The 25004-nt window shown below is 38.5% G+C and overlaps 2 protein-coding genes across 3 annotated transcripts in view; one reads left to right on the forward strand and one right to left on the reverse strand.

Moving 5' to 3' along the window:
- The window catches only part of LOC146461021 (uncharacterized), a 15776-nt gene extending 12256 nt beyond the window's left edge, over positions 1–3520 (forward strand). Inside the window, exons 9-13 of one of the 2 annotated variants that reach the window (XR_014857509.1) lie at positions 288–353; positions 1279–1320; positions 1590–1649; positions 2535–2594; positions 2626–3520. Coding sequence is in view for 1 of the 2 variants with exons in the window: in XM_085087451.1 (XP_084943577.1) it covers positions 288–353; positions 1279–1320; positions 1590–1649; positions 2535–2544 (178 nt within the window). In the remaining variant the exon portion in view is untranslated. Of the gene's footprint in view, positions 1–287; positions 354–1278; positions 1321–1589; positions 1650–2534 lie in introns of both variants that reach the window. The other variant, XM_085087451.1, reaches the window with a different exon arrangement.
- LOC146461022 (winged helix repair factor 1-like) lies at positions 1696–24545 on the reverse strand. Its single transcript, XM_085087478.1, has 9 exons — positions 24352–24545; positions 22571–22722; positions 21013–21151; positions 19771–19867; positions 18855–18952; positions 16081–16139; positions 3893–3981; positions 2297–2897; positions 1696–2177 (listed from the first exon to the last, which is right to left on the reverse strand). Exons 1-8 carry the CDS (start codon positions 24470–24472, stop codon positions 2825–2827), a joined length of 828 nt encoding a protein of 275 aa, XP_084943604.1. The 5' UTR covers positions 24473–24545; the 3' UTR covers positions 1696–2177; positions 2297–2824.
- Positions 24546–25004: the final 459 nt, after the last annotated feature.

The following is a 25004-nucleotide window of genomic DNA, read 5'->3' on the forward strand; positions in this document are numbered from 1 at the left end:
GAGTAGAAACGAATGTTTGGTTTATCAACAGAGTTGATAACTAAAGGTAAATTGGTCACTGTAAAGAGATTCGAGTGCTGACGTTTCCAGCGTTAGCCCTTCGTCAAAGCAAAACGAATCAAGGATGAGATCCTACAATATCGCCCCTAGGGTTGCTGTAGTTTGTTTTACGAAATGAAATTTGTTGGTTTCGTTGTTGCTTTGCTTTTCGTTTATTTGTTGCAGCACTCAGTATACTTAGCATGACTTGGAGTGAGACTGTAATTTTGTTATATTTAATCCCACAGCGATGATCGAAACACAACTGACAAGGATGAGTTCAAGGAAACTGAAAATCCATTGTACGTCAGCAGGTCAGAAAGTAAAATATTTGTGGTATATATACACATAATTGCTGCGAGCGTTCTCAGTTTTACACCATTTCGCACAGCAAAGCAGAAAACTATAATTCAGCCCTTGAAATGTCGTTGAAAATTCACCAGCTTTAGTTTCGAACTAAGTTTCGTTCGATTTACACGAAAAGCTCCGAAAAGCGCGAATTTTGTCGAGACGTTTTGCATTTTGTACAGTAATGTGGTGCACTTTGTCAGATGCAAATGCGGACTCGTACCCAGGCGCCATCTGTTTGTAGGGCAAGAGGTTTGTAACAAGAGTACATTGAAGCGCGCAGTTTCTATTGCCTGATTTCATACCGTGGGGGTCTGGGTACAAGTCTGTGTATTATGGGTTATGGGACTCAACACCCACATAGCCGGAAAGAGCACACCGCACTTTACAACATTTCCAAGTTTGGTGTTAATCAAGCTAATATTAGGAAAGATACAGCCATTCAAAAACTCCAAATTTTACTAAAAAATGTATGGAACGCCGGACGTGTGTCCGGCGTTCCATACATTTCTTAGTAAATTTTTAAGTTTTTGAATGGCTGAATCTCGCTTAATATTAGCTTGATTGACACCAAACTTGAGGAGGTTGTAAAGTTCGATGTGCTCTTTCCGGCTATTGTGGGTGTTGAGTCCCATAACTCATAATACACAGACTCGTACCCAGACCCCCACGGTATGACATCAGGCAATGGGACACCCCTTCCTATGACACTACGAGCACCTCAATCTTGTTTCGCAGGTTCATGTTTTATTTTTATCATTTTTTTTTAACTAAGGGGTGAGTTTTAAAGGCGTTATAACAGGAAATATACAGATAGCCCATTCCTGTTAAGCTCTTTTAAAGTGTTAAGGTCGAAAACGACTTCAGTGAAACTTTAAACTTTTCTTGCAGCGACGACACTGTTCAAGACAGCGATAACCCCATGTACGAAAGGTGAGCTTATGATAATGATCTGTCGGTACAATTTAAGGATAATTTCACATACAACAGCATATCCAGCACATAATATGTTCGACCACCCGTCCCCCTTTCCGCCTGTGCAACGCGTTTAAGTTTCTAAACAACTGACATTGTTGGATAGTGCAAGGAACACGACATCTTTTACAGCGCGTTTAAGTTTCTAAACAATTCGCTTGTAATGTTATAAAAAAGTAACGAAAATATCTTGGTTTTAAAAGTTTCTTTCTTGCGTTTTTTTCCAGTGTGGGTGACACGTTAAAAAGAAAGATCAACGATGCCAGCAACGAAATAGTTTATGAGAGGTACTACTTCATCGTTTTTTTTTTTTTTTTGTCATCAATACTACTATTATATAGGAACCGTAAAAGCTCTCATTTCGTAGAGATGTTCCCCGTCTCTATCAAGAGCCTCATAATCAGCCCCTTGTAAATCAGATTTCCTCCCCTCTCTGTGTAAACAAGTCCCAACACACAGGTATACCATCAGTTCAGTAAAGAATCTTTCCCGGAAGTATCAATGACTAGATATTTTTCTCGTAAGTTTATGGTTGAAAGGTAAAGTCTCACTCAGGCCTACACGGCCGGAGCTTAGCCCCGTTTCTGTAGCATGAAGCAACTAGGAGTATTGCTAATCCTCCCTGGATGGGATGCTAGTCCATCACAGGGTTACCCTCTGCAGTGTGTTGCCAGTACCCATTTATACACCTGGGTGAAACGAGACAAAGTGGAGTAAAGTTTCTTGTCTGAGGAACACAACACAGCAATGAAGAGACCAATCTAACCTAGAACCACCGATTCTCCATTCTAACCACTACATCACCGCAACTTCACCTTTTGGCTAGACTGCAAGCAGTCCCTAGCCCCCCTCCGCTTGTTTGCTCATGTTTTTACGCGCTCAGCTATTTCGCGCGACCTCTCGACTATCCAGAAAGGGACAGCTTGCAGTCTACCTTTTGGCCTGACAATAGAACTAAACAGTGTCTGATTATCTATCTTTACGTTTGCATTTAATGTGTTAAACAAATCAATAAATTTTCCATTAGTAAACAAGGAAGTATACTAAGCACACAAATATACTTTAAAGAACCAACAATGTCATTCAAAATAGTAATGTTAGTAATGCCGTGTTAAATTAAACGCATGAACGTACGATGGATTATAATACTAATTATCGTTTGCTAATTCCAGGATGATTTAACGGTGAAGAAATTCTCGAAATCTTCACAGCCACCAAGACGCAAATGATTGGTATCCAGAACAACTGAATTTGTATACAGAGCAGACATTGGTGGTCGACAAAATAAATAATGCATCCTAGCTGCTACTTCCACGATTCTCTTCAAACAGCGGACATTCTCTTTAGGGAACCATTTCAAGTTGATCTAGATCTGAAAATGGAGGAAGTGGAGACTCCCCTGAATTCAATAGAGTGTTACAGCGTTTAGGCTGCATTCAATCTTTGATTTGTATTCATGGTGTTATCTTTTGGATCTCGCTCGGCTGTCTGATTGGACATCAAGTCTGAGTAATCGTCCTGAAGTGGTTTCCACGCTGCAGACAAATAAAATAAAGTTAGCAAGAACGAGATCATTTTTGAGGGATGTACTTTTTTTTCAGTGACTCAGGCAAAATTGGAAAGAGAAAATCCGAGTGCTCCCAACAGGTGTTGAACCAAGGATAACACCTTCCGATTACATGTCCGGATGTTCTAGGTACAACTGAGCTACAGGAGAGTCCGCTTGGGAGCAAGTGGGCGCTCAGTGGTAGAGCATCCGAACTAGTAATCGGAATGTCATAGGTTCAACTCCTATTGGGAGATCTCGGATTTTCTTTTTCCGAGTTTGTCTGTGTCACTGACAGAATAATACATATATTCACCTGGCTTAAAACATAACATCACATCTCTTTCACGGGATCATTTTTGTTTTCAAAGTTCCTTCTTATAGCGACCTTCTTCTCTTAAGATGTTAGGATTATAATTTTATTAATAACCCTTTTAATTAATAAAATGCATGCACAAAGCCTAGAGACATGTACTGGCCATATAACCTGCCATACCTAACTGTCAGAATTGAACTACAACGAAACATTTTCCACGGCCAACAGGATTTATAATTAAGCAATATAACCCGGAAATTTTAAGATTAAAAATAAAATAAAGCGCTTCGCTGAAATGTCAATGTATTTGGTGCAGATCACTAACTGGGGACACTTTCCAGATCGAATTGGAATTTGAAAATTTGTTTTTTGAGGAGAGGGGAAAACCGGAGTCCCCGGAGAAAAACCTCTCGGAGCGAGGACGACAACCAACAACAATTTCAACCCACATATGACGCCGAGTACGGGAATGGAACCCGGGCTACATTGATGGGAGGCGAGTGGTCTCCCCCTGCGACATCCCTGCTCCAGCAAATCATTAAATTTTCATTCATATCGTATATGAAAACCGAGCACCACAAATAGGCTTGTCAATCGCAAGTGTTACCGCGATGAAAAGGAAGCCGGTTTATCAACATTTGTTGAAATAGAAGCACTGAAGTCGTTACCTCTTCACAATCTCTGCACCAATGATGTCATATGTGTGATAAGCAATGCCTAGTTTGGAATGGGAATCGAAGTTACGGCTGAGAAGGTCCTATTGAACGAGAATAAAATAACATTAATGAGGACCAATATTTTTCATTTATACCAGAGAATGTTCATGTATGCATGTATGTACGTTCTCTGCTGCTCACATAAACAGCGAGTCTATAGATTACCACCTCACAAACGTTTACCTCTACTCTGCCGAAGAAGTTAACCTTTTTTCCTCACCTGTCCGGACAGGAAGCCTAAAATGGGCCATTTCCCAGTTGCTTTGCACCTCATCATGAAAGCGAGGCATCGTGTATGGTTTTTATAATGAAAATTAGTTTTCGTTCATATGCAAAAAAAAACTAATTTCTACGTTAAAAGCGGCTTTGCACTTCAGTTGGCCTCGCGTTCGTAATGAGGTTTACAGCAACTTGGAAATGGTTCATTGTACTGAGGGCACCAAGGTAAAGTCGCCGACCCAGGCCTCATGGAGGCTACACGACTGCTTAACCAGATTTTAACGGTGTCTGTATCATGAAGTAATTAATTCAATTCAATTCGTTTATTTTGCCATTAACCAAAAATCTTATTCTTACTAATTTTCGCGCGTACTTAATTTCGTGAAAATTCGGAAGCCGAATTTCGCGAGTATTAATTGTCGCGATTGCAAGAAAATTAGAGCAAAAGTGTACTAAATTTCACGATTTTGTCAGTGTTTTATTACGCGGAATGCCCGCAGGGCATGACGTGTCTAGGTTTCGGTCGGGTATCTTTTTACGCGGGATGCCCTGAGGGGGCATACCGTGTCTAAAAACGGGTCGATTTCTTTTTTTTCTTCCTCGTAGCTACAAATCGGTACATTAATTACGCGGGATGCCCTGAGGGGGCATACCGTGTCTAAAAACGGGTCGATTTCTTTTTTTTTTTCTTCCTCGTAGCTACAAATCGGTACATTAATTTATTCATTAAACTCACCCCTCTCCTACTCGGGGTGTATTGTTCTGATTGTCTTCAATAGAAGCAGGCCAATCAAAATCCATTCTTGTCGCTTACATCGCGAGGGAGGGGACCCACTCACCCCTACCTGTGTGACGTCAACGCATCATTTGATCTATTTATTAAAAACATTAAATTTGGCACCATATTGTTAACATGTTCTGGACTCAAGTGTGCCGTTTTCAAACGGAAATTTCACCATTTTGAAGCAGCAAATCGAAAGAATAACTTCTAAGAAGCACCCGACATTTAAAACGGTGGAAATTGGTAAATTCCTGGCGAAGGAATCGTGCTTTGTTTGACAGTCTTAGACCACGACACGAGACTGAAAAGAGGTCATTGAGAAGCTTACGTTATCGTAATGGAATTCCCGCAATTTCCCTTGAAACCCTGAGTAGCGTAACACAAGGGAAACAACGTAACGCGATCGTCGTGACTCAAACTATTCCATTGGCAAGGATAGTTTTATCAATCGGCGAAGCTTACAGTTGGAATAAATGAATCAGCCCCAGCATCACGCGTAATGCCAGTATAGCAGGCATCTTGTTTATTCATTAAACTCACCCCTCTCCTACTCGGGGTGTATTGTTCCGATTGTCTTCAACAGAAGCAGGCCAATCAAAATCCATTCTTGTCTCTTACATCGCGAGGGAGGGGACCTACTCACCCCTACCTGTGTGACGTCAACGCATCATTTGATCTATTTTTAACTCGTGAATGCGCGTAGCGCAATGAACGAGTTATAGCGATAGCTGGCTTTTAACTTGGTCGATCAGTCGGTCGGTTTTGTCGTTAACTTTCGGGCGTGCGCAGTGAGTGAGTTTCAAATTCAATTAGTGGGAAAAACACGCGAACATTTATTGTTCACGGCGCATCAGGAAATTCTTATTCAATATGTAGAGAATAATTTGACGATCATTTAGTGCAAGAATGGAGATTTTTCGTTCAATCTGAGCAAAGTTACAAGTTTTTTCAGTTTTTCAGAAAGTCCGGGGTCGTAAACGGGTCTCTGTAAAACCAGACCGGATGGCGGCGGATAAAATGCGGATGACAAAAAAAATTAAAATAATAAATAAATAAATAAATAAACAATTTTTTACGCCCAATTTCTTTTAGAAAATTATGTAAAAATTACGTGAAAATTAAGTACTGATTCATGCCGAAAGACTTACGCTATGGCTTGACCGTTTGTTATATGTTATGAAGTTGCACTAGGAAATAGCCGGAACAAATTTTTCTAACCGCTTTGCTTGACTTGAGGCGAGTACATCTGAAAGCTGTTTTTACGCCGCTTAAAATCGATTTAACGGAAATATCTCGCTCGCTTTTCAAGCAATACAAGAACCTTTAGCTCATAACACAAATCAATGTTTGATTAGTTAAGATTTGATGTAGTTTAAAAATGAACTAACCGGCAAATCAAGTAAGTTATTTTGCTTACGATATACTGTCTACGTGCGGGTCTAGGGGTAAGCTAAGTCTTCAGTGGCCGTGTAAAACAATGATAATAAGATTTACCTCGACAGAAGCCGGAAGACATTGGTCAGAGCTACAACTAAAATGCTACTATCGCAATTTTGTAACATGCATTACACTGAACCCAGGTCACGCGTGAAAAGTTTTTCCAAGAATGAAATGAACATTCGAATTTCTCTTTGTAATGTCCGACGTGTGAATGGAATGTTGGACATTTCTCTGGAAATCGTTCCGAAAAAGACGCATTAACTGAAAAAAAGATTCAAAATACTTGGGAAACAATTGTTATTCTTGAAATATTTAATTAAAATGACATGTAAATTTCAAAACTCCGTTCAAATTTCAAAAATATCGTTCATGCGTGACCTGGGTTGACTGTAAAACGCAAAAGCCATAAATAATCCCTACCATCGTGGGCTGGACCACCATTTTCACCATACATGTACAGTGAACACAAAAAAGGTTGACAAAAATTGCCTGACTTTAAAAAAAGGTTGAAGATCGATTGAGTTTAATCAATTCATTAACTTAACTCACCTCTTCCAAACAAAAGTTGGCTGGCCCAAATCCGCGTAGCTTTCCGACAACTCAGATATCGGTTAATCCAGGTGCACGGTTCATTCACTCGAGCTATTACACACGCTAACAAACCTTTCTACAGGTGCCGTGCACGTACAAACGCTCGGTGCAAAATCGACAACTATTTAGGGTAGGGTGGTGTGTCGATCAAGTACTGTAGTGGTAGTAGTGTAGTTTTCTTTGTTAAATGTTAGTTACTAATAAAGATGGGGGAAAAAAGGACTGTAGTGGTGATGTTAAGTTGAAAAGTATGGATCTCGATCAAAAAGTACTTCTTCGATGAAAGTGCTTTCTTTTTTTCGGATCCGACGATACATAAAGAAAAAATGTGGGAAATTTGTGATTAATTGATTAATCAATCAATTTATTTATTATTTTAATTTTTTTGTCATCTGCATTTTATTATCCGCATTTTTCCATCCGCATTTTATTATCCGCATTTTATCATCCGCTGTCCGCCATCCGCCATCCGCCGCCATCCGGTCTGCGTTTTACAGAGACCCGTCGTAAACTCAATTAGTGAAAAAAAAAAAAAACGTGAAAATTTTTTTTCACGACGCGTCAGAATTCTTTCATTCATTCTGTAGAGAATAATTTGACAATCATTACAGTGTAAGAATGGAGATTTTTCGTTGAATCTGAGCAAAGTTATAGGTTTTTTTCGTTTTTTTCTACAAAGCGCGGTTTCTTTTAAGAATTAAAAATAAGTTAATTTAGAAATAATTTAATTAAAAAATAATTTAATTTGTCAGTTTTCACGCGAAAGCGTAACGTGTCATGTCACGCATCATTGACGTCGTAAACAAAATTATGCAAATTTCTGGTGAAATGAACACTTTAAGATCTTGTCAGCTTTCATAGAGGTTTCACAGGGAAAAAATGTTTCATTTTCGAAATTTACAACTGGAAATTTATGGGAAAGCAAAAGGACGCGGTCGATAAATAATTCTTATTTAGCAAGAGCTTGTCATAGTTCATTACTTTTACTTGAGGATTGCGTGGACTGAACTCCAAAGGAAAAATTTCACGCATTTATGTCGGGCATGAAATGTAATGCGATACTTTGTTGAACATATTTCCCTTTGTGAGATCGGCTTGCCCTACAGTAATTTTGTAATTTTAATTCCCAAAAAAACTTCACTTGCCCATCGGGCAAGTGATGGTTAGAATCCACTAGCCCGATCGCGAAATCCAGTAGCCCCGGACTATCGGGGACACGAATTTGCATGACGTAGCTGCACATGGCGTGCTCCTATGAACTTTGAATAAAAAAAACAGGTGATTTTTTTTTAATCGGCGCATCAGAATAATCGGCTTATTCAATCTGTACAGAATAATTTGACAATCATTTTAATAGTACAAGAATGGTCATTTTTCGTTACATAATCGGGCAAAGATATAATTTCTTTTAGCTTTTGAAGAAGTTTCCGTAGCCGTCTAAATTTCAATTACTATGTGTCATCTGCATTCACGAGTTGGCTCACAGGAGCCTTTGATTCAAAAACAGATTAAATTTGGCTCCATATTGTTAACATGTTCTGGACTCAAGTGTGCCGTTTTCAAACGGAAATTTCACCATTTTGAAGCGGCAAATCGAAAAAATGACTTCTAAGAAGCACCCGACATTTAAAACAATGGAAATTGGTAAATTCCTGGCGAAGGAATCGTGCTTTGTTTGACAGTCTTAGACCACGACGCGAGACTGAAAAGAGGTCATTGAGAAGCTTACGTTATCGCAATGGAATTCCCGCAATTTCCCTTGAAACCCTGACTAGCGTAACACAAGGGAAACAACGTAACGCGATCGTCGTGACTCAAACTATTCCATTAGCAAGGATAGTTTTATCAATCGGCGAAGCATACAGTTGGAATAAATGAATCAGCCCCAGCATCTCGCGTAATGCCAGTATAGCAGGCATCTTGTTTTTTTTTTCTTCCTCGTAGCTACAAATCGGTACATTAATTTATTCATTAAACTCACCCCTCTCCTACTCGGGGTGTATTGTTCTGATTGTCTTCAACAGAAGCAGGCCAATCAAAATCCATTCTTGTCGCGAGGGAGGGGACCCACTCACCCCTACCTGTGTGACGTCAATGCATCATTTGATATATTTATTAAAGACGGATTAAGTCGGGCCATTTTGTTTTAACATGTTCTGGACTCAAGTGTGCCGTTTTCAAAGGGAAATTTCACCATTTTGAAGCGGTAAATCGAAAGAATAACTTCTAAGAAGCACCCGACACGTAAAACGGTGGAAATTGGTGAGTTCTTAGTGAAGGAATCGTGCTTTGTTTGACAGTCTTAGACCACGACGCGTTAGACGCGAGACTGAAAAGAGGTCATTGAGAAGCTTACGTTATCGTAATGGAATTTGACAAATTTCCGCTGATAGTCTGAGTCGCGTAACACACGGAAAACAACGTAACGCGATCGTCGTGACTCAAACTATTCCATTAGCAAGGATAGTTTTATCAATCGGCGAAGCATACAGTTGGAATAAATGAATCAGCCCCAGCATCTCGCGTAATGCCAGTATAGCAGGCATCTTGTTTTTCATCGGTGTCGCAAATGTGCACATTAATTTATGCATTAAACTCTGTCCTCCCCTAGTAAGGATATTTTGTTCTGATTGTCTTCAACAGAAGCGGCCCAATCAAAATCTTTTTTTCAGGCACATATCACGAGAGAGGGGACCCACTCATCACTTCTGTGTGACGTCAAATCATCATTTGATTTATTCATTAAAACTAGATTAAATTCTTCCCTCTCCCAGAAGGGATCTATTGTTTTGATTGTCTTGAACAAAAGCGGCCCAATCAAACTCCATTATCTGCGCGTATATCACGAGGGAGGGGACCCACTCATCTCTACTTGTGTGACGTCAAAGCAAATCATCATTTGGAAAAGTTGTTTTCGTTCAATGGCGGCCACATGTCTGAATTTACGATTCCGGATCTGCCGTTTTCAGAGAGAAAACCAACCTTTTTCAAGCAGTAAATCGAAATAATAACTTCTAGGTACTACTCGACAGTTGAAACGACGGAAATTGGGAGAGTTCACAGAAAAGAAAATCCGCTTCAAAAAACAGATCGAATGATCAACGCGAGGGATTAGAGCTAGAGGAGGCCAGACCAGTTCAGCGGGGTCATGACGTTATTGCATAGTTATTTCTGGTATGATTCCTAGTAACACAACGATAAGTATCACGCAATATATCTGAATAAAACCATTCAGACAATTATTTCAATGGCCAAGGGAGGATATTTTTTAAATATCTGCGAAACATACAATGGGGAATAATTCAGTGGGGCTACATTAAGCATTCCGTGTAATGCCATTAGAGGGGCATCTTGTTTTCTTAACCCTGAGCTGAGGGCACTTGTCACAAAGAATAAGGAAACACTGGAAAGATACAAAGGCCTGTTTCAATCTAACTACAAGGAGCCTACAAATGGAAACTTTGATGATTGTACCAAAGAGGTTTTAGCCGAATTACAAAGTGAAGAAAATAGTGAATAGGAGGAAGAGTGCTAATCGTAAACAAGACCGGAAAGATTTTTTCAAGGACAGATAGTTATATTTTTAATTTAGAACTAGAAATACGTGACTCGCAAAACCTCGCGAAGCTGGGGCTGGGTGGAAAGCCCTCTTTCGTGTTGTAGCATCAAATGAGGAGATTAAAAGGTTTCTGAACATAGCAACTATTTTGATGAGCATGGTCTTTTCGTAGTTCCACGGGCTAGTTTGCGGTTAAAAATCTATTTCTGACGCGATGAAATGCACAACGGGCGTGAAGCGCTGTCGTGTTCGATGAATTTATTTCCCACGGAAAATTATTTTACCGCGGCCACAAAACGTGTAATTTCTTCAATGCAATCTTTCACAAAAAAAGATTTCTGGAAGAAAGGGAAAAGATTCTGGAGAGATAGTTCTGCATCAGTGAATATTGATGAACATTGCAGTTGAAATTTGATCATGCACGCATATTTTTTCCGATGTATGCAAATTTTTTTCAGACGACGCCAGACAGTCTGACGTCATTGCGGACACCTTCAACTAAATATACAAACATACATATATATAAATATATTTTTCGCTCGAATTCGCGCGGCTTCGGTGAGGGTAAAAGACGGAAAGAGTTTGCGGAAGGGAATGTGGAAAGACGTGCGGAATGGCATAATTATGCAAAATAAGAATTGCGGAATGACATAATTATGCGAGATACGATTTATGCATAATGGCTCACAGAATACATTAAACTGAAAAAGCGCGCCTTTTCTTGGGCGCCAATTTGCAAATACAGCCTTTTTGTAACCATTCAACCGAAGAATGCATCACAAAAACCCAAACGATGGTATCTTCGAATTCAAACTTTTTTCCTTCGATTCTCATCGCATAGCCGTTGATGCAACATAGCAGCTCGTGGACTTTTATCGTTCGCGAGTGAACACAAGATTTGTAATACATTTGCATTAAAGAGGTTTGTTTATTTACGTAACCTGGTTTCCATTTCCACACGAGTCGTCCGCCAATTTACGGGAGATGTATACAACTCAATCGAAGGCTGGTTAAACTTGACATGTTTCAAGCTTTCACAGCGCCTCGCAGGAAAAAAGACGTGAGTAAAGAACCGCCTCTGTTTATTTTTGAAACGATTTATGTCACTTGCAATTGTCGAGAATTTATCTGGTTATGACGAATGTGTTGTGGTTTGGTCATGCTCATTTCCGTTGTTTTACGTTTTATATTTTAATATAAAACGTACACAGCCGAACACACACACACACACGCAAAAAATAAATTAATAAATGAAAACGAAAATAAAAATTTAACCGCAATCTATACCGCAGAACTCTTTCCCCGTATTTTGACGTGTAGATTTCGGTTTTTTATTTTCGTAGGAAGGATCTTGATGTAACAAATTTTCAACTCCAACATTTTATAAGAAACTATATCTAAGCAATTCGGGAAAGATTTCCGCACAGCCCCATACATTATTTATCTATGCACAACTGTCACACTAACCCACTTCCAAAAACGACGAGCGTGAAAACAGAGTGTGTGCCAAATGTATAGATAATTATGCATGGGGCTGTGCAGATATCTTGACGCAACTCGTACTAAAAATACTGTAAGAGACTAATGTCACTTGAAGCCTCGGTAATTAATACCATACCGTAATTCTTATCTACTTTCTTTTCTTTTTCCTTTTTTTTTTTATTTTAAAAAATCGATATAAGCTTGTATTATACTGGTTATCCCATACCATGAAATCCCGGTTTTAAGTCCCCCTCCCCTGCTAATAAATCGCCTCGATTTTTGGGCCATCTATTTGTAAACGAAAATTTTATTCCGTGATAAACCCCTACCACTCTTCCACCTATATTCCCATCTTTGATCTTTATATAAACACGTAACACCCCTTCCTCCCTTGCCCCTAAAAAAGCCGTTGACATTTCCTTTTTACGTAACCGGAATTTTACGGTATTATGGTCTGTGCCTCATTACAAGAGCCTGTGAAGTTTTCCTAGACTCAACCTATTGTTGACTTTTTTGGTTTTCCTTGTTTTATCTGATTGGTGAGTATCACAGGTCTCGCAGAGGTAAACCCATAAATGATTGGATTGCTCAGTAGCTCAACAACAGTAACTCAAGTAGCTCTACAAACATGTAATCTAACCACACTTACACCCCAAGGGAGAGGGGGGGGGGGGGGGGGACTCTTACATAAAACTGAAGGGACAAGCCGTCAAAAATGTTGAACAGAATGTTCTAAATTGTACCAGACTCTCTTGGCATAGGTGTGGCCCCAATGTAGTTTCCTTAAGGGTTACCAAAACAAAATATTGAAATAATCAAGCAGTTTCCTCATTGCACAGAACAGAAAAGCTTTCCTTTGAGGTTTTGAAAGGAGAGATTCAGATTTCCACCGCAATGGTACAAAACTGCACATTTTCAACCCCTGTCAGGGACAAGCATTTTTACATCGCCCTAAAATTGACCTCCCATTTCCCCTTGGGGTGTAGAGCAATAATAACTAACTGTTCACATGGAGTTAACGTTTGGCAACAACAACAACAAGCAAGAGAGGATCAAAAGTATGAATTCTCCATACATGTTCCGATACATACTCAGCTGTTCACTATTTATGACTTTTTTTTAGGTCAACCATACAACCAGAGTTCTATTGTTTTTTGTTTACGTACACATAATTTTTTTAAAAATTAATTTTTATGATTCTTGATGACTGACCTAAAAATAAACCAAGGGGAATCGTCATCATTCCAATAAGTCATGCAAGACTATTAGAGGATTAAGCCCACACATATACTTGATCCTCTCTTATGACAACCAAAACTATATCCACCATAACTTTAGCTGGTAATTCTAGTTGTCATAGCAGTTTCCATGTCCACATATATAACGCTTGTAATATGAAAACTCTACAAATAGTATCTTCATTTAACATAAAGTTTGAAGATACTTAAGCATAATATAAACAAGGCTGTTTTCACGCAAAAAAATGAGTTGTTCATGACATAATTAGGGACCGATCGTTTATTACGTCCTAGGGGGTTAAACGAGCTCTTTTTGGGGGATGTGGGGGGGGGGGTAATTTTGTACCTTGTATGAAAAGTGAGGGGGGTAAAATCGACTAGATACTTCTCCATATCGCTACTATTCTTCAGAGCGACAAAGCTCTTGCACGTAATAGGTTGAGTAATGACATAGACAGGCAAACCGTGTATTTCATCAAGCAGTTTATCTCTGAAGGCTTGTTTCTCTGGGCAAAAAAATTGAACAAAAGACGAATAGAGATGGTAGGCTTCTTCAAAATCTATATAATTATCCACATCCTTGATCCACATCCATACATCAAATGCTCCTGTACTGCTCTCAAACCCCGAGCTGCTTTGACCTTCTGTGTACCTTCTTTTGAGGACCGTGAAGAATAGACTCCAGCAATAACAAAACATCATTCTAAGGTACGTTCCCTTACTTGAATTTTGCCTAACTTCTGATTGTTTCTCTTGCCAGTTCAGATTCAGAGAGCTAGCGACTTCCGCATGTAACCAAGCGTTGTCACCAGGCACCCGTTTCTCGAAAGACCCGGTAACTTACCGGGCCCGATAAGTAATTTTGGTGACAAATGTTTCTTAACAGAAGTCAATTTTTGTCAGCTTTGAAAACTAAATTTTAAAATCATGTTATTCTATGAAAACATTGGCCAAGTACCATGTCTGTAATTGTTCTGTAATCGGCGAAAAACGGGCCCAGTAAGTTACCGGGCTTTCGAGAAACAGGCCCCAGGAATTTCTCAACGATTCAACCGCCAGGCCAACCTTAGGGGGGGGGGGGGGGGGTAAAATTTTCAAACTGTCATTGCAGTGGGGGGGGTAAAACTTTTGTTTGAAAGATTTTTTGGGGGGTAAAGTTTTCATACACTCGATTTTTTAGAAAACCACCGCCCGCCCGCCCCCCCCCCCCCCCCATAGGACGTAATAAACGATCGGTCCCTTAGTTATATAATGTAATTTGAAAACAACTCAACAAACTTATCGTTTTCAAAGCGATGTTGTAATGTTCTTGCTTACAGTTTGTAAAATGTCAAAAAAAAAATGATTTAATGTGGAACCTTGCCAGTATACAACAAAGATGCATTATCATTTAATTAGGCCAAAATTTAAAAGCAAATTCTAAAAACTGATCGATTTTAGTTTTTATTTGTCTGAGACAGTTCAAGTATCAGACAAAATGGTCAGTAAAATAAGAAGAAAAAAAAGCCGAAAAACCAGTATATAATACTAACATATTCTTTAAGGCTTTGCCCCACTATAAGCTAGCATAATGTTGAAACACCTACTTAGATACCCACTTCAAAGATCAGAATAAACAATGTTTGGGGTAACACGTTTTATACTTTGAAAATAAAATACAATGTGACTGGATTGTTCAGCCATTGTGATGGATGATAGTTGTTACAGTGGTGAAGAAGCTTTCTCTATCTTAGGAATATTTTGGGATGTTATCAGTATGATTTATTTGCAAGTTCTTCTAACTGTAAAGTATACACGCTGAAGGTGATTCCATCACTTATAAGTCAGAGGGACATGCACTATTCATGGTTAAAAATGGGCATGGGTGTTATTTCAACACATTGCAACAGTTATTGCAGTTCCCCTCCCCCTACCCCTCTCTTCTCCAAAGTGGACTGAATTTCATGTTTCCTCTCTAAAACCGAGATTTTACGGTTTTGGATAACAAGTACAATACAAGAAAGTAGGCTTCAAGTGACATTAGTCTCTTACAGTATTTTTAGTACGAGTTGCGTCAAGATATCTGCACAGCCCCATGCATAATTATCTATACATTTGGCACACACTCTGTTCTCACGCTCGTCGTGTTAGTGTGACAGTTGTGCATGGATAAATAATGTATGGGGCTGTGCGGAAATATTTCCCGAATTGCTTAGATATTGCACGTCTTTCCACATTCCATTCCGCAAACTCTTTCCACCTTTTACCCTCACCGGCGCGGCTTAGCTCCACTCGGGCCGGCTCGGCCCGACAAATTAATTAACCTCGCTTCGCGAGGAACAATTCACATTTAAAATTCTTATTGTTTCGGTATTAAATTTCGAGCAATCTTTTTTTCGCGAGTATTAAATTTTGCGATGTTTTGGAAATCGCAAAAATTAGTAAGAATAAGGTAGGCATCACACTCCTCCCATCTGAATGGCATGCTAGCCCATCCCACGGTTTGACCACAAGCAATTTGTTATCACAGCGAAGATCAGGCGCCGACAACTAACTTTTCGATAACTATTAAATTATTATATGTTGTTGTTTAATGGCCTTAGCTCCCACGAGTCTCCCGTAGCTCAGTGGTAGAGCATCCGAAATAGTAATCGGAAGGCCTTAGGTTCGACTCTTGTTGGGAAAACTCAGGTTTTCTTTTCCCGAGTAAAACATGACATCACATTTCTTTCACATATGTTACCGTTGTTGTGTTAATGATCGGCAGTCTGAGTACGTTTTTAGATGAATAATGTTTATGCTTTTGAATACACTGTACATGCATGCATTCAGTATTCACAAATTCTGTTACCTTCTCAAGAATCTCGCGATACTTCCGTTGTCTGATCATTCGAATAAGTGCCTTTCGACCTTAAAACGCCAAGTAAAGAGAAAAAAAGGAAAATAAGGAGAAGCTAATTAATTCAGCTAGTTAGGCTGCAAAACAGAACGTATCTTTTGCGACGACATGTTTTTGAGATTTACTCTCAAGGGGCACTGCCACTTGGATACGTTTATTCCATATTTTTAGTCAAAACCCGGGGTCAAAACTTTACTAATTCTATATTTGATTACCTTGTTCCATGCTCAGACACGAATTGTTTCTAAATCATCAACAGGCCAAAATCAAGCTCATTTTCTAAAGAAGAACGACCAGCAAGAAGTTATTACCAGTTTAATCATAACTATAACAAAATTCTTGGATCTGATTGGTTATCAGCAAGTCCTATTTGAGCATTAATTGGACAGTTTACGCGTCATGCCGGTGTAATTGGACAGTACGTATCATTTGCGCACACTGTAATTAAATCGATCTCGAAACTTAACTCAACTGTTGTCCCCTATTTATTCACCACAAAGTTAAACGGTTGGCTCTTTTTCTCAAATTTTGTTAGAGTTATGATAAATTGGTAACAGGAACTCGTGATGAAGCAAATCGGACTCCCGCTGTGCAGCCACCCGATTTTGTTAATCACTCGTATGATTACAGACCGAATCGGACTCCACACAGTCCTACCATTATTTATCGGAAAAATTGAGGAATAGCTCCCCCATAAACTTGCCGGCCAATTGTTGGTAAACGGTCGGTCGACAAACTGCCAACAGTCAGCCGAAAAAAGACCGACTGTTGGCCAACAGACGGTTGAAAAAAGGCCGACTGTTGTTGGCCGACAGACGGCCAACTTGAAAATGCTAGACAGCCCAACATTTTCAAGTTGGTACCTCCATTTCTATTTTGGCCGCTTATAGCTGAAGCAATTGTGAATAATTTCTCTGCATTGGAATAGCAATTTAAAGAAACCAAATTTGCCATTTTTTTAGCTGCCACCGTGATTGATGAAAATTAGTGGCCTTTAGATTTTAAACTATAAACATGAGTGACACAGCCTCTTAAACAACATGTCAATTTGTTACCTAGGTAGTAGTTGGAAGAATTTCTCTTTACGTCAAGGCATTTTAAGCTTAGTGATCCTTTCTTTTTTTCTCCTAACCTGTATGCTGGGCAAAGTAGTGACATTATAAGGAGAAATAAGATGTTTGTCACCACAGGGAGGCCAAGCTCTAGGAGCATTTACGTTGACCTTTGTAACGCTACAATCACGTACGGTAATTTGAGTGGCATGGTAACTATTGCATAATAGAAAATTTATAAAGGTTTTATACTGGAGAAAAACTTTTCCGATTTGAAAGCAAATTTACAAATGATTTTTGAATAAAAAATTACCCACCTGCTGAGGACCGGGTTGTTGGAAAGCCGATTAACGCTAATCTACGATTAAAAGTTAATTGAGGTTTTCATCTCGCTCTTTAAAAGTGGTTTTAAAGGTTAATTTCAAGCTAAAGGTAAAGAAAAGTCTAAGTCAAAACTGAGAGCCAAAAATCATTTTGAAGAATCTTTATTGATTAGTACATGTAATTGAACTCGAATCAAAATTCATGGTAATCCATGATAAGCTTAATCAGGCTCTAAACAACTGGGCCCTGAACCTCGATTACTTGCAGATTTTTATGACTTTCCGATCAATTTTACATTTTAATTAATTACACATGTCAAATTTAAGACTCTTATCTATTCTAATGCTCGCATATCTAGTTTTGTATCTATGTAAATGCACGATTCAGTGTTTCGAGCTGCCAAGTATTTTATCAATAAACTATCAATCTATGTACATGTATCACACTGCTTTCTATGGCCATTTGTGAGTTGTGTGCTTTCTGAGTCGATTCAAGGCGATTCTAAGGAGTTTTAGTACGGTATACAAGAGTAAAAACAGTTGAACTAAAACTCCTTGAAATCACTGTGAATGGACTCAAACAGGACACAAGACACAAATAGCTAAAAAACAGAGTTAAGGTGGGTAATTTTTATTTAACATCATTCATAATTTTGACTTCAAATAGGAAATGTCTTTCTCCCAAGCAAAATCTTACCATTTTGCTATTATGCAAGTAGGTTACTTTGGGGCTGTTTACATGGAGGAAGGAAGATCCTACCACTAGAAAGATCCGAGAAGGCCGAAAAACTTTTCGTTTGCTTTACATGCAGAAATTTGGGCCAAAGTGGTTACTAAGTGGAGAGGGAAAAGAATAATAATAATAATTATTATTATAATAATAATAATAATAATAATAATAATATTTATCCAGGGAGCCCACTCGCCTTGGTGGTTTTCAGTGGGGCCCTGCAAATAAAAAATAAATAACTGTCGGCCTTGAGCAGCTGAACGCCTAGCTGCCACCGTGTTTGTTCTTTTTGCCCCTAGTACTAGGATCTTCCATGCAAAAGTAGTTTACATGGTGCTAGGATCTTCCTAGTCCTAGGATCTTCCTATCTCTCAGCAGCCTATGAAGTTCCTATCTCTAGAAAGATCCTAGCGCTAGGGCCAAGTACAACTTTTTACATGTAAACTGAATAGAGAAAACATATGGTGCTAGGATGATCTGCCCTCTAGGATCTTCCTAGTGCTAGGATCTTCTTCCCTCCATGTAAACAGCCCCTTTGACTCTAAAATTATTTTACACTGTACGTGATATTTGTGCTACCTGTGTTTTCAACACTGAGAGTTGAAAGGTTAAAATACCTACCATTAGAGAAGTTTTTCATAAAGACGCCAGCACCAGGAATGGACAGCCACCAACTCCCGACATCCCTTGTAGTGAGAACACCAGTGTTGACCAAGTGACTGCAACAAAAGTCAACCAAAATACAGTAAACACCCACATTTAAGAACCTACTTTTTTCAAGGCCAGCCCGAATAACTCTTCTCTGAACTCATTAATAATTCATCAAGAGAAAACAAAGAAAATCACTGCTGTGACCATGGTTTGGATATGTGATCCTAATTACCATTATAAAATTTTGCCAACTTTAGCCTTGAATTCCTCCAAGAATTATTGATCATTTGAGAAGCCATATCAAACACTCAAAAGTGTGTTTCATCAGATATCCAAACACCTCGCAGTGGTTTTAAATACTCAGCTGTACCTTGTTTTTTCAACCTACTTCTCAATGTTTGGATATCTGATGATACACCTTCTCAGGCTTGATATATTACTTCACATATTTATTGTAAGGTTCTTATATGTTCAGGTGTCTAAAATGACAAATTTCAGCCTGGAGGTTCTTAATCCACTTGTTCTTTTACGCGGGTGTTTACCATATTTGAAATAGCTCGATTCGTTAAGTTAAGTTAAGCTACAAAAATAAGACAAAAAAAACAAAGTTCCTAATGATGCCAATATTTGGAGCCATTTGACATTATTGCTCACTTGTAATCACAAAATCAACACACAAAACATGAACAACACTTACTGGAAAAGTCACACCAGCAAATTTCATTTCCTGATTAAATTACAAAATAAAATATCTAAGAGTTTGGGCTTATTCCATTACCCAATTATAAGTTTAGTTTACACTAAAATAATTTATTATTGATAGCTACATAACTTTTAATGCATTTATAATGAAAACATATTAAGCACAAATATCAAATGCACATACGTGATCTCTTCCTCAGTGAGCTTATATTTGCTAGATGCATCTTTTTTACTTATGCTGACATCGGTGTGATTTGGGAGAACATCACCAACAAACTTATCTACATGAAAAAAAAAATATGACAACAACAAATTATATCTTAAGACTTTGTAGGCTAAGTTTATACCTTTAATCTCCAATACAAAATACAAAAAGGCATCATTTGACTGTTTATTCTTAAGGACGGTACGTGCCTTCTTTTGTTACTGCGCATACGTTCAGCGCATCTTGAGATACTTGGGTTTCCTGTGGGTGGTGCCTAGTAATACAGGGATATTTTTGTGCGGTTTAAAATTGTGCAGCAGAACTTAGCAAGTGTCCTTGGTATCCAAATAGAAAATTTGGGGTAACCATGGAATAAAGCTTCAATTTCACTAAAAAACGCCATACATTGTTTTGTATTACTCATTCTTTTTGGGTTTCAATAGCCCTTGCAAAGATCTGCTTTCCCTGCATAGTCATAAGCCACACAAAAAATTAGAAGGCGCCATCCTTAAATAAATTATTGAAAACACAACATTAAAATAAATTATCCCATGAAAATCGTACAATCTACAATCATAATAATTATTATGATAATAGAGCATTTTGCCATACAATCTTCCCTGAAAATGGTGTACAGATTTCTTTGCACTAAACTGGTTTAAATTTTTTTGTGTGGTTCAAAGTTTGGGTCACATGTTTGTGTTATTCAATGATACATATACAAAAACTGACAAAATGTACTAATTAGCTTCCAGTGTACCCTGTAAGATCTACATGTAAGAAAAACCATCTGAAAAAAAAAATACATTTTAAATATCTTTACATTTCCTTTACATGTAGATTTGGATAGATATTTACAGGCTTAAAAACCTTAATCTTTGTATCATGGTATAGCATTTAAGTGTAACATGACTTTGCTCAGAAGTTCATAAACTCAGTTTGGCAGACTTAATCATGTAAATTATGGGACTTTCCATTACTTATTTTATTATCCGTACCTCCTCACCGCAAATATTGGAAATTCAGATTTCTACACCCCCACCCCTTCCCATGTTTTGATGTCTGTGCCTTAATGCAGATTGCATCTGAGGGAGACAAAAATTTGTAAGCTTCCTTGAAAAATATTCTGACAGCCCCTATGAAACCACCCTCCATAGGAGGGGGGGGGGGGGTGGTTGAGACAATTTTTGGAATGTCCCAATATATGGAAGTAGGACACACCTATTGTAAGATGAACATTAGGATCAGCGGCTCTTGCTTTGATATGAGATACATAATCATCAGTCAGCACCACACCAAACTCATCTGATCCTGAAGTCAGTTTGAAAAGTCGGATCTCATTCTCCTCCCAGAGATTATTCTGCAAATAAATCGCCAAGCTTAGTTTTCATTAACTTAATGCCACTTATTTTACACATGTCTTCTTGAGTATACTCAGCCCAGTGGTGAGTGCAGGAGCAGGGCCTAAACCCTGTCTTGTCAAAGAGAGTAAGGCTCCTCAAGATGAGGGCCTTTTTTTAATATTTCTGGACAATCTTCACTCAGGGCCCCATTTGTTTTAGCTAGGGTCCCCACTTAACATGAAGTTCTGCATCTGCCACAGCAAGACTGATTTAGCAAGAGAACAGGGATGTCAGTTGACAACAGCGCGTGTATCAAGAATACCCATAAGATAGTTGAAATTATAGACTCGCATCCAGACTATTCCACATGCTATCGTATCCTCAAATGACATTCCCGTTCTGTTGCTAAATCACCCTAATAGTCACCTGTAACATTACTGTACCTCATAGGCCCAGGGGAGGGGAGGGAACTAGGGTGTATTAGTGACGGGAAGGAATAACTCCCAAAAGTCCCATTAGTGGTTAGGCTAAAAAGGTCCAGTGGCCCAGAAAATAGTCCCCAAAAGTCCAACCCTAAAGAATTTCTTTCCACCAAAAAAGTCCATCAGAACATTTTACACCAAAAAAGTATCCAAACGCTTATTTCAAATCCCCAAATGCTCTTTACACCCCCTCTTTCCCTCTCCCCTGGCTGCCAGGTCTACCTCCCTGGCTTACAATTATTCATCTTGCACACTCATAGTCAGGGCATTCCTTTGTACCACAACATGCAACTTCATGTAAAAATAATATTACAAAAAAGTGAGCCACTGCTCACGAGGTTCAAATGCCTTTCCTCAATAAATACCCCTGGTGATAACTTCCTTAGAAATATAGGGGTGGTGAATGGTCCTTCAAAAACTATAGGTCTCACAAAATTTTAGCCAAATTTCACGATTCTCACAGTCTTGTTTTTTTGGCTGTCATGTCTTGGAGTCTGAATTCAGTTTTGTCTCTTTTAATAAATGACGGACATCTTCTCATTATTTGATATAGAATTTTAACAATGCATCTTTCAAATTTCCAAGAAATAAGATTAATCCTAAATTTTGTGAATTCCACAAAACTTGTTGAAGGCTCCTTTGTAACACTTTTGTACAAGCTCATACGTGGTCATACTCAAATTTCAATTTCAAGACTCTGAACATCTCTCCCTTGCATTTAAAACGGTTAAAAAATCTGGGTCTCGCAATTCAAAAGGCCAAAATGTCTCGGGCTCTCAAGGAAAATCGTTAGTCTCGCCGTCTTGCAAAGTGTTGTTTTTATCATTTGCCACCCCTAAAATTATGAACAGAGAAGAATGACCACTTATGATCTTATTTTCGTAAAAGATGTCTAGGCGATTTAATTAAACTCCAGCTTGCAAAAATCTCCTGACCCTGAGGATGAATACTTACCAACTGCCTGTCAACTAGTGTCTTGTCTTTCACCACACAGTATAGTTGGTGTTTCAAAATAATAGCAGGGATTTTTCCTTCAAACTTGTTCAGTGGAACAACTGACTTAAGAAACAATATGGCAGCTTTTGTATCACTTGGGACTTCAAAATCTATATTAAACAGGAGGAGAAGGTGAACAAAAGATTAAATAAAGTAAAAGAAAGAAAGAAAGTATTATTACATATGTTTGTGTGTACAGCTTATGTGGTAGTCAAATTGGAAATTCTGAGCTGAGTTAGAGGAAGATCTACACGACCTTGTTGTCGCTTGGATCCTCCTGACCCTCTCATCCCCGTGAGTGGCCAGTATTTGTGAAATTTGAACGGAGTTTTGAAATTGACATGTCAGTTTTGAACATCGCCAGCGAAATTTCAGAGTTCCTGTAGAAATTAACCTAGTTTATTGACTAGGTATAATAAGCTATGAAATTTTCTTTACATTACAGCATATTAGTATTTCAAAAATAACAATCATTTCCCAATTATTTTGAATTTTTTTGTTCAGTTTATGCACATTTTTCGGAAAGATTTCTAAGAATTCCGTTCAAATGTCGCAAAAAAAACAAGAAAAAGAAAATAGTCTTATTGATCCAGGCTTGATTTACTTACTGGCCAGTAGTTGTGGACGTCACAAATTCAAAACCTGTTTCAGTAATTCTGAATATTATAATGTGTTACTCTAATATTTTTGTGTTACTCTAATAAATATTATAATGTGTTACTCTAATATTTTTTATAATCATGTTCTGCTAGCTTTTTAAGCTCCTATTTCTTATTGTTTCTACATAAATATTTTAGTGCTCTCACTTTGGCAACTTATATCTAGTTATATTTCAAAAAAATTCACACTACGGACATGCTAAGTTATCTCCCAGGGGGATACTCCCTTATATGGGCTATATAGGTATGTGCGGAGCCAAAGGGTATGGTTTTTCAGTCGCTTTTGTCATAAATAGGGTATCGCTTTTAGCCATTTTGGTAATAAATAGGGTATCAATTCTTGCACTCTAGTCTTGAATTCGTTATTGTTATTATTATTTTTTTTTTCAAAGAAGCTACTTCTTTCTCATGATGTTTACAGCAGCTGTGTACGTGCCGCAACGGCTTGTCGTGCGCTCCGGTCACGCGCTGGACTCCAGGGGTTTTTGAACTGAAGTTGACCAGACACTATCAGGTCATAAATAGAATATCAAATTTTTAGTCAGGTCATAAATAGGGTAGGGAAAATCGCAGATTTTGGTCATAAATAGGGTAAGAGTTTTGGGAAGCGGGCCGCACACCCCTATCCATTTTTTGGGGGAGTACCCCCTCCCCCCCCGGGAGTTATCTTAAACACTGGATTTGGAAAATTCATATTTACACAGTGATAATTATGTAGTAGTGATGTAGTCTGTCTTAAAACGTTAACAAAATAGATTTTTAAAATAATTAATGACATGCTTGACAGGACATGCTCAATCATGATGACCTGATACGCTGTTTTTAAGTTTTAAATATATATATATAGAAACAGAATTGTGAAGCGGCTTGACTAGCAAACAAGTTCTCACAAATCTTTTTTTTTTTACTTTAATAGTTTTTTAAAACAACTTGTTTGCTGCATAACAGCAGTAATAAAAAAAAACTACAGTAGGTGTCAGTGCTTTAGCACTTCCCAACCACTTATAAATCATTATTTTTCATTATTTTAAAGTTTACTGTAGAGTACAACAGAGAATTTAATTAATATTTACAGCTCACCAAAATCGCTCTCATATGACTTGTCAGTATTCGTATGACTTGAATCAACGCAAGGACGCTTTTGGGAGCTGTTACTCCCTGGGAAAGAATCCACAAGTGACCGGGGCCTTTTGGAGGTCATTAATTTAGTAGTTATATTTCTCCATTATAAGGTACAAGCTAGGCAGCCATATTGGATTTTAGTTATTTTCCAGTCTCTCTCTCTCGCCAAAACAGAAACTGCTGACTGAAAGTAGCGCGGGCCTTTCAATATTGACAGTTCCGGCAACCCCGTCCCCATCGGGCATTGCGGCGTATTTTTAAGCGTACACTGTCCCAGGGAGGGGTGGGGGGGGGGTACTCGGGTGTATTAGTGACGGGGACGTGCGAAGACCTTTTTTGGGTTTGAAATTTTCCGCTTGGGACTTTTTTGCGTTTGAAATTTTCTGGTGGACTTTTTTTGCCCTTAGGCAGTCTGCCTAAAGTTTTGTGACAGATGCACGAGGAATGAATAAAGTCGGCCGCATGAAATATCTCGCATTCTCTTGGTGTTTTGTACTTTTATTGTTTTTGATGCTTAAAAAACTTGGACTTTTTTGGGGTTACGTTTTTGGCTGCTGGACTATTTTGGGGTTTTCCTTAGCGTGACGGGACTTTTTTTGGGTTTCAAAATT

Source organism: Pavona decussata, unplaced genomic scaffold (assembly GCF_977016875.1).
Source record: "Pavona decussata unplaced genomic scaffold, jaPavDecu1.1 SCAFFOLD_202, whole genome shotgun sequence".
Classification (NCBI taxonomy): Eukaryota; Metazoa; Cnidaria; class Anthozoa; order Scleractinia; family Agariciidae; genus Pavona; species Pavona decussata.

Coding starts and splice junctions, on each gene's coding strand:
- LOC146461022 (XM_085087478.1), bottom strand. CDS start 24,472: ATGACCTCCAAAAGGCCCCGGTCACTTGTGGATTCTTTCCCAGGGAGT. Junction 16,140..18,854: donor TATGAAAAACTTCTCTAATG/GTAGGTATTTTA, acceptor TGGCGTTTTAAG/GTCGAAAGGCACTTATTCGA. Junction 3,982..16,080: donor ATCGCGAGATTCTTGAGAAG/GTAACAGAATTT, acceptor CTCGTTCAATAG/GACCTTCTCAGCCGTAACTT.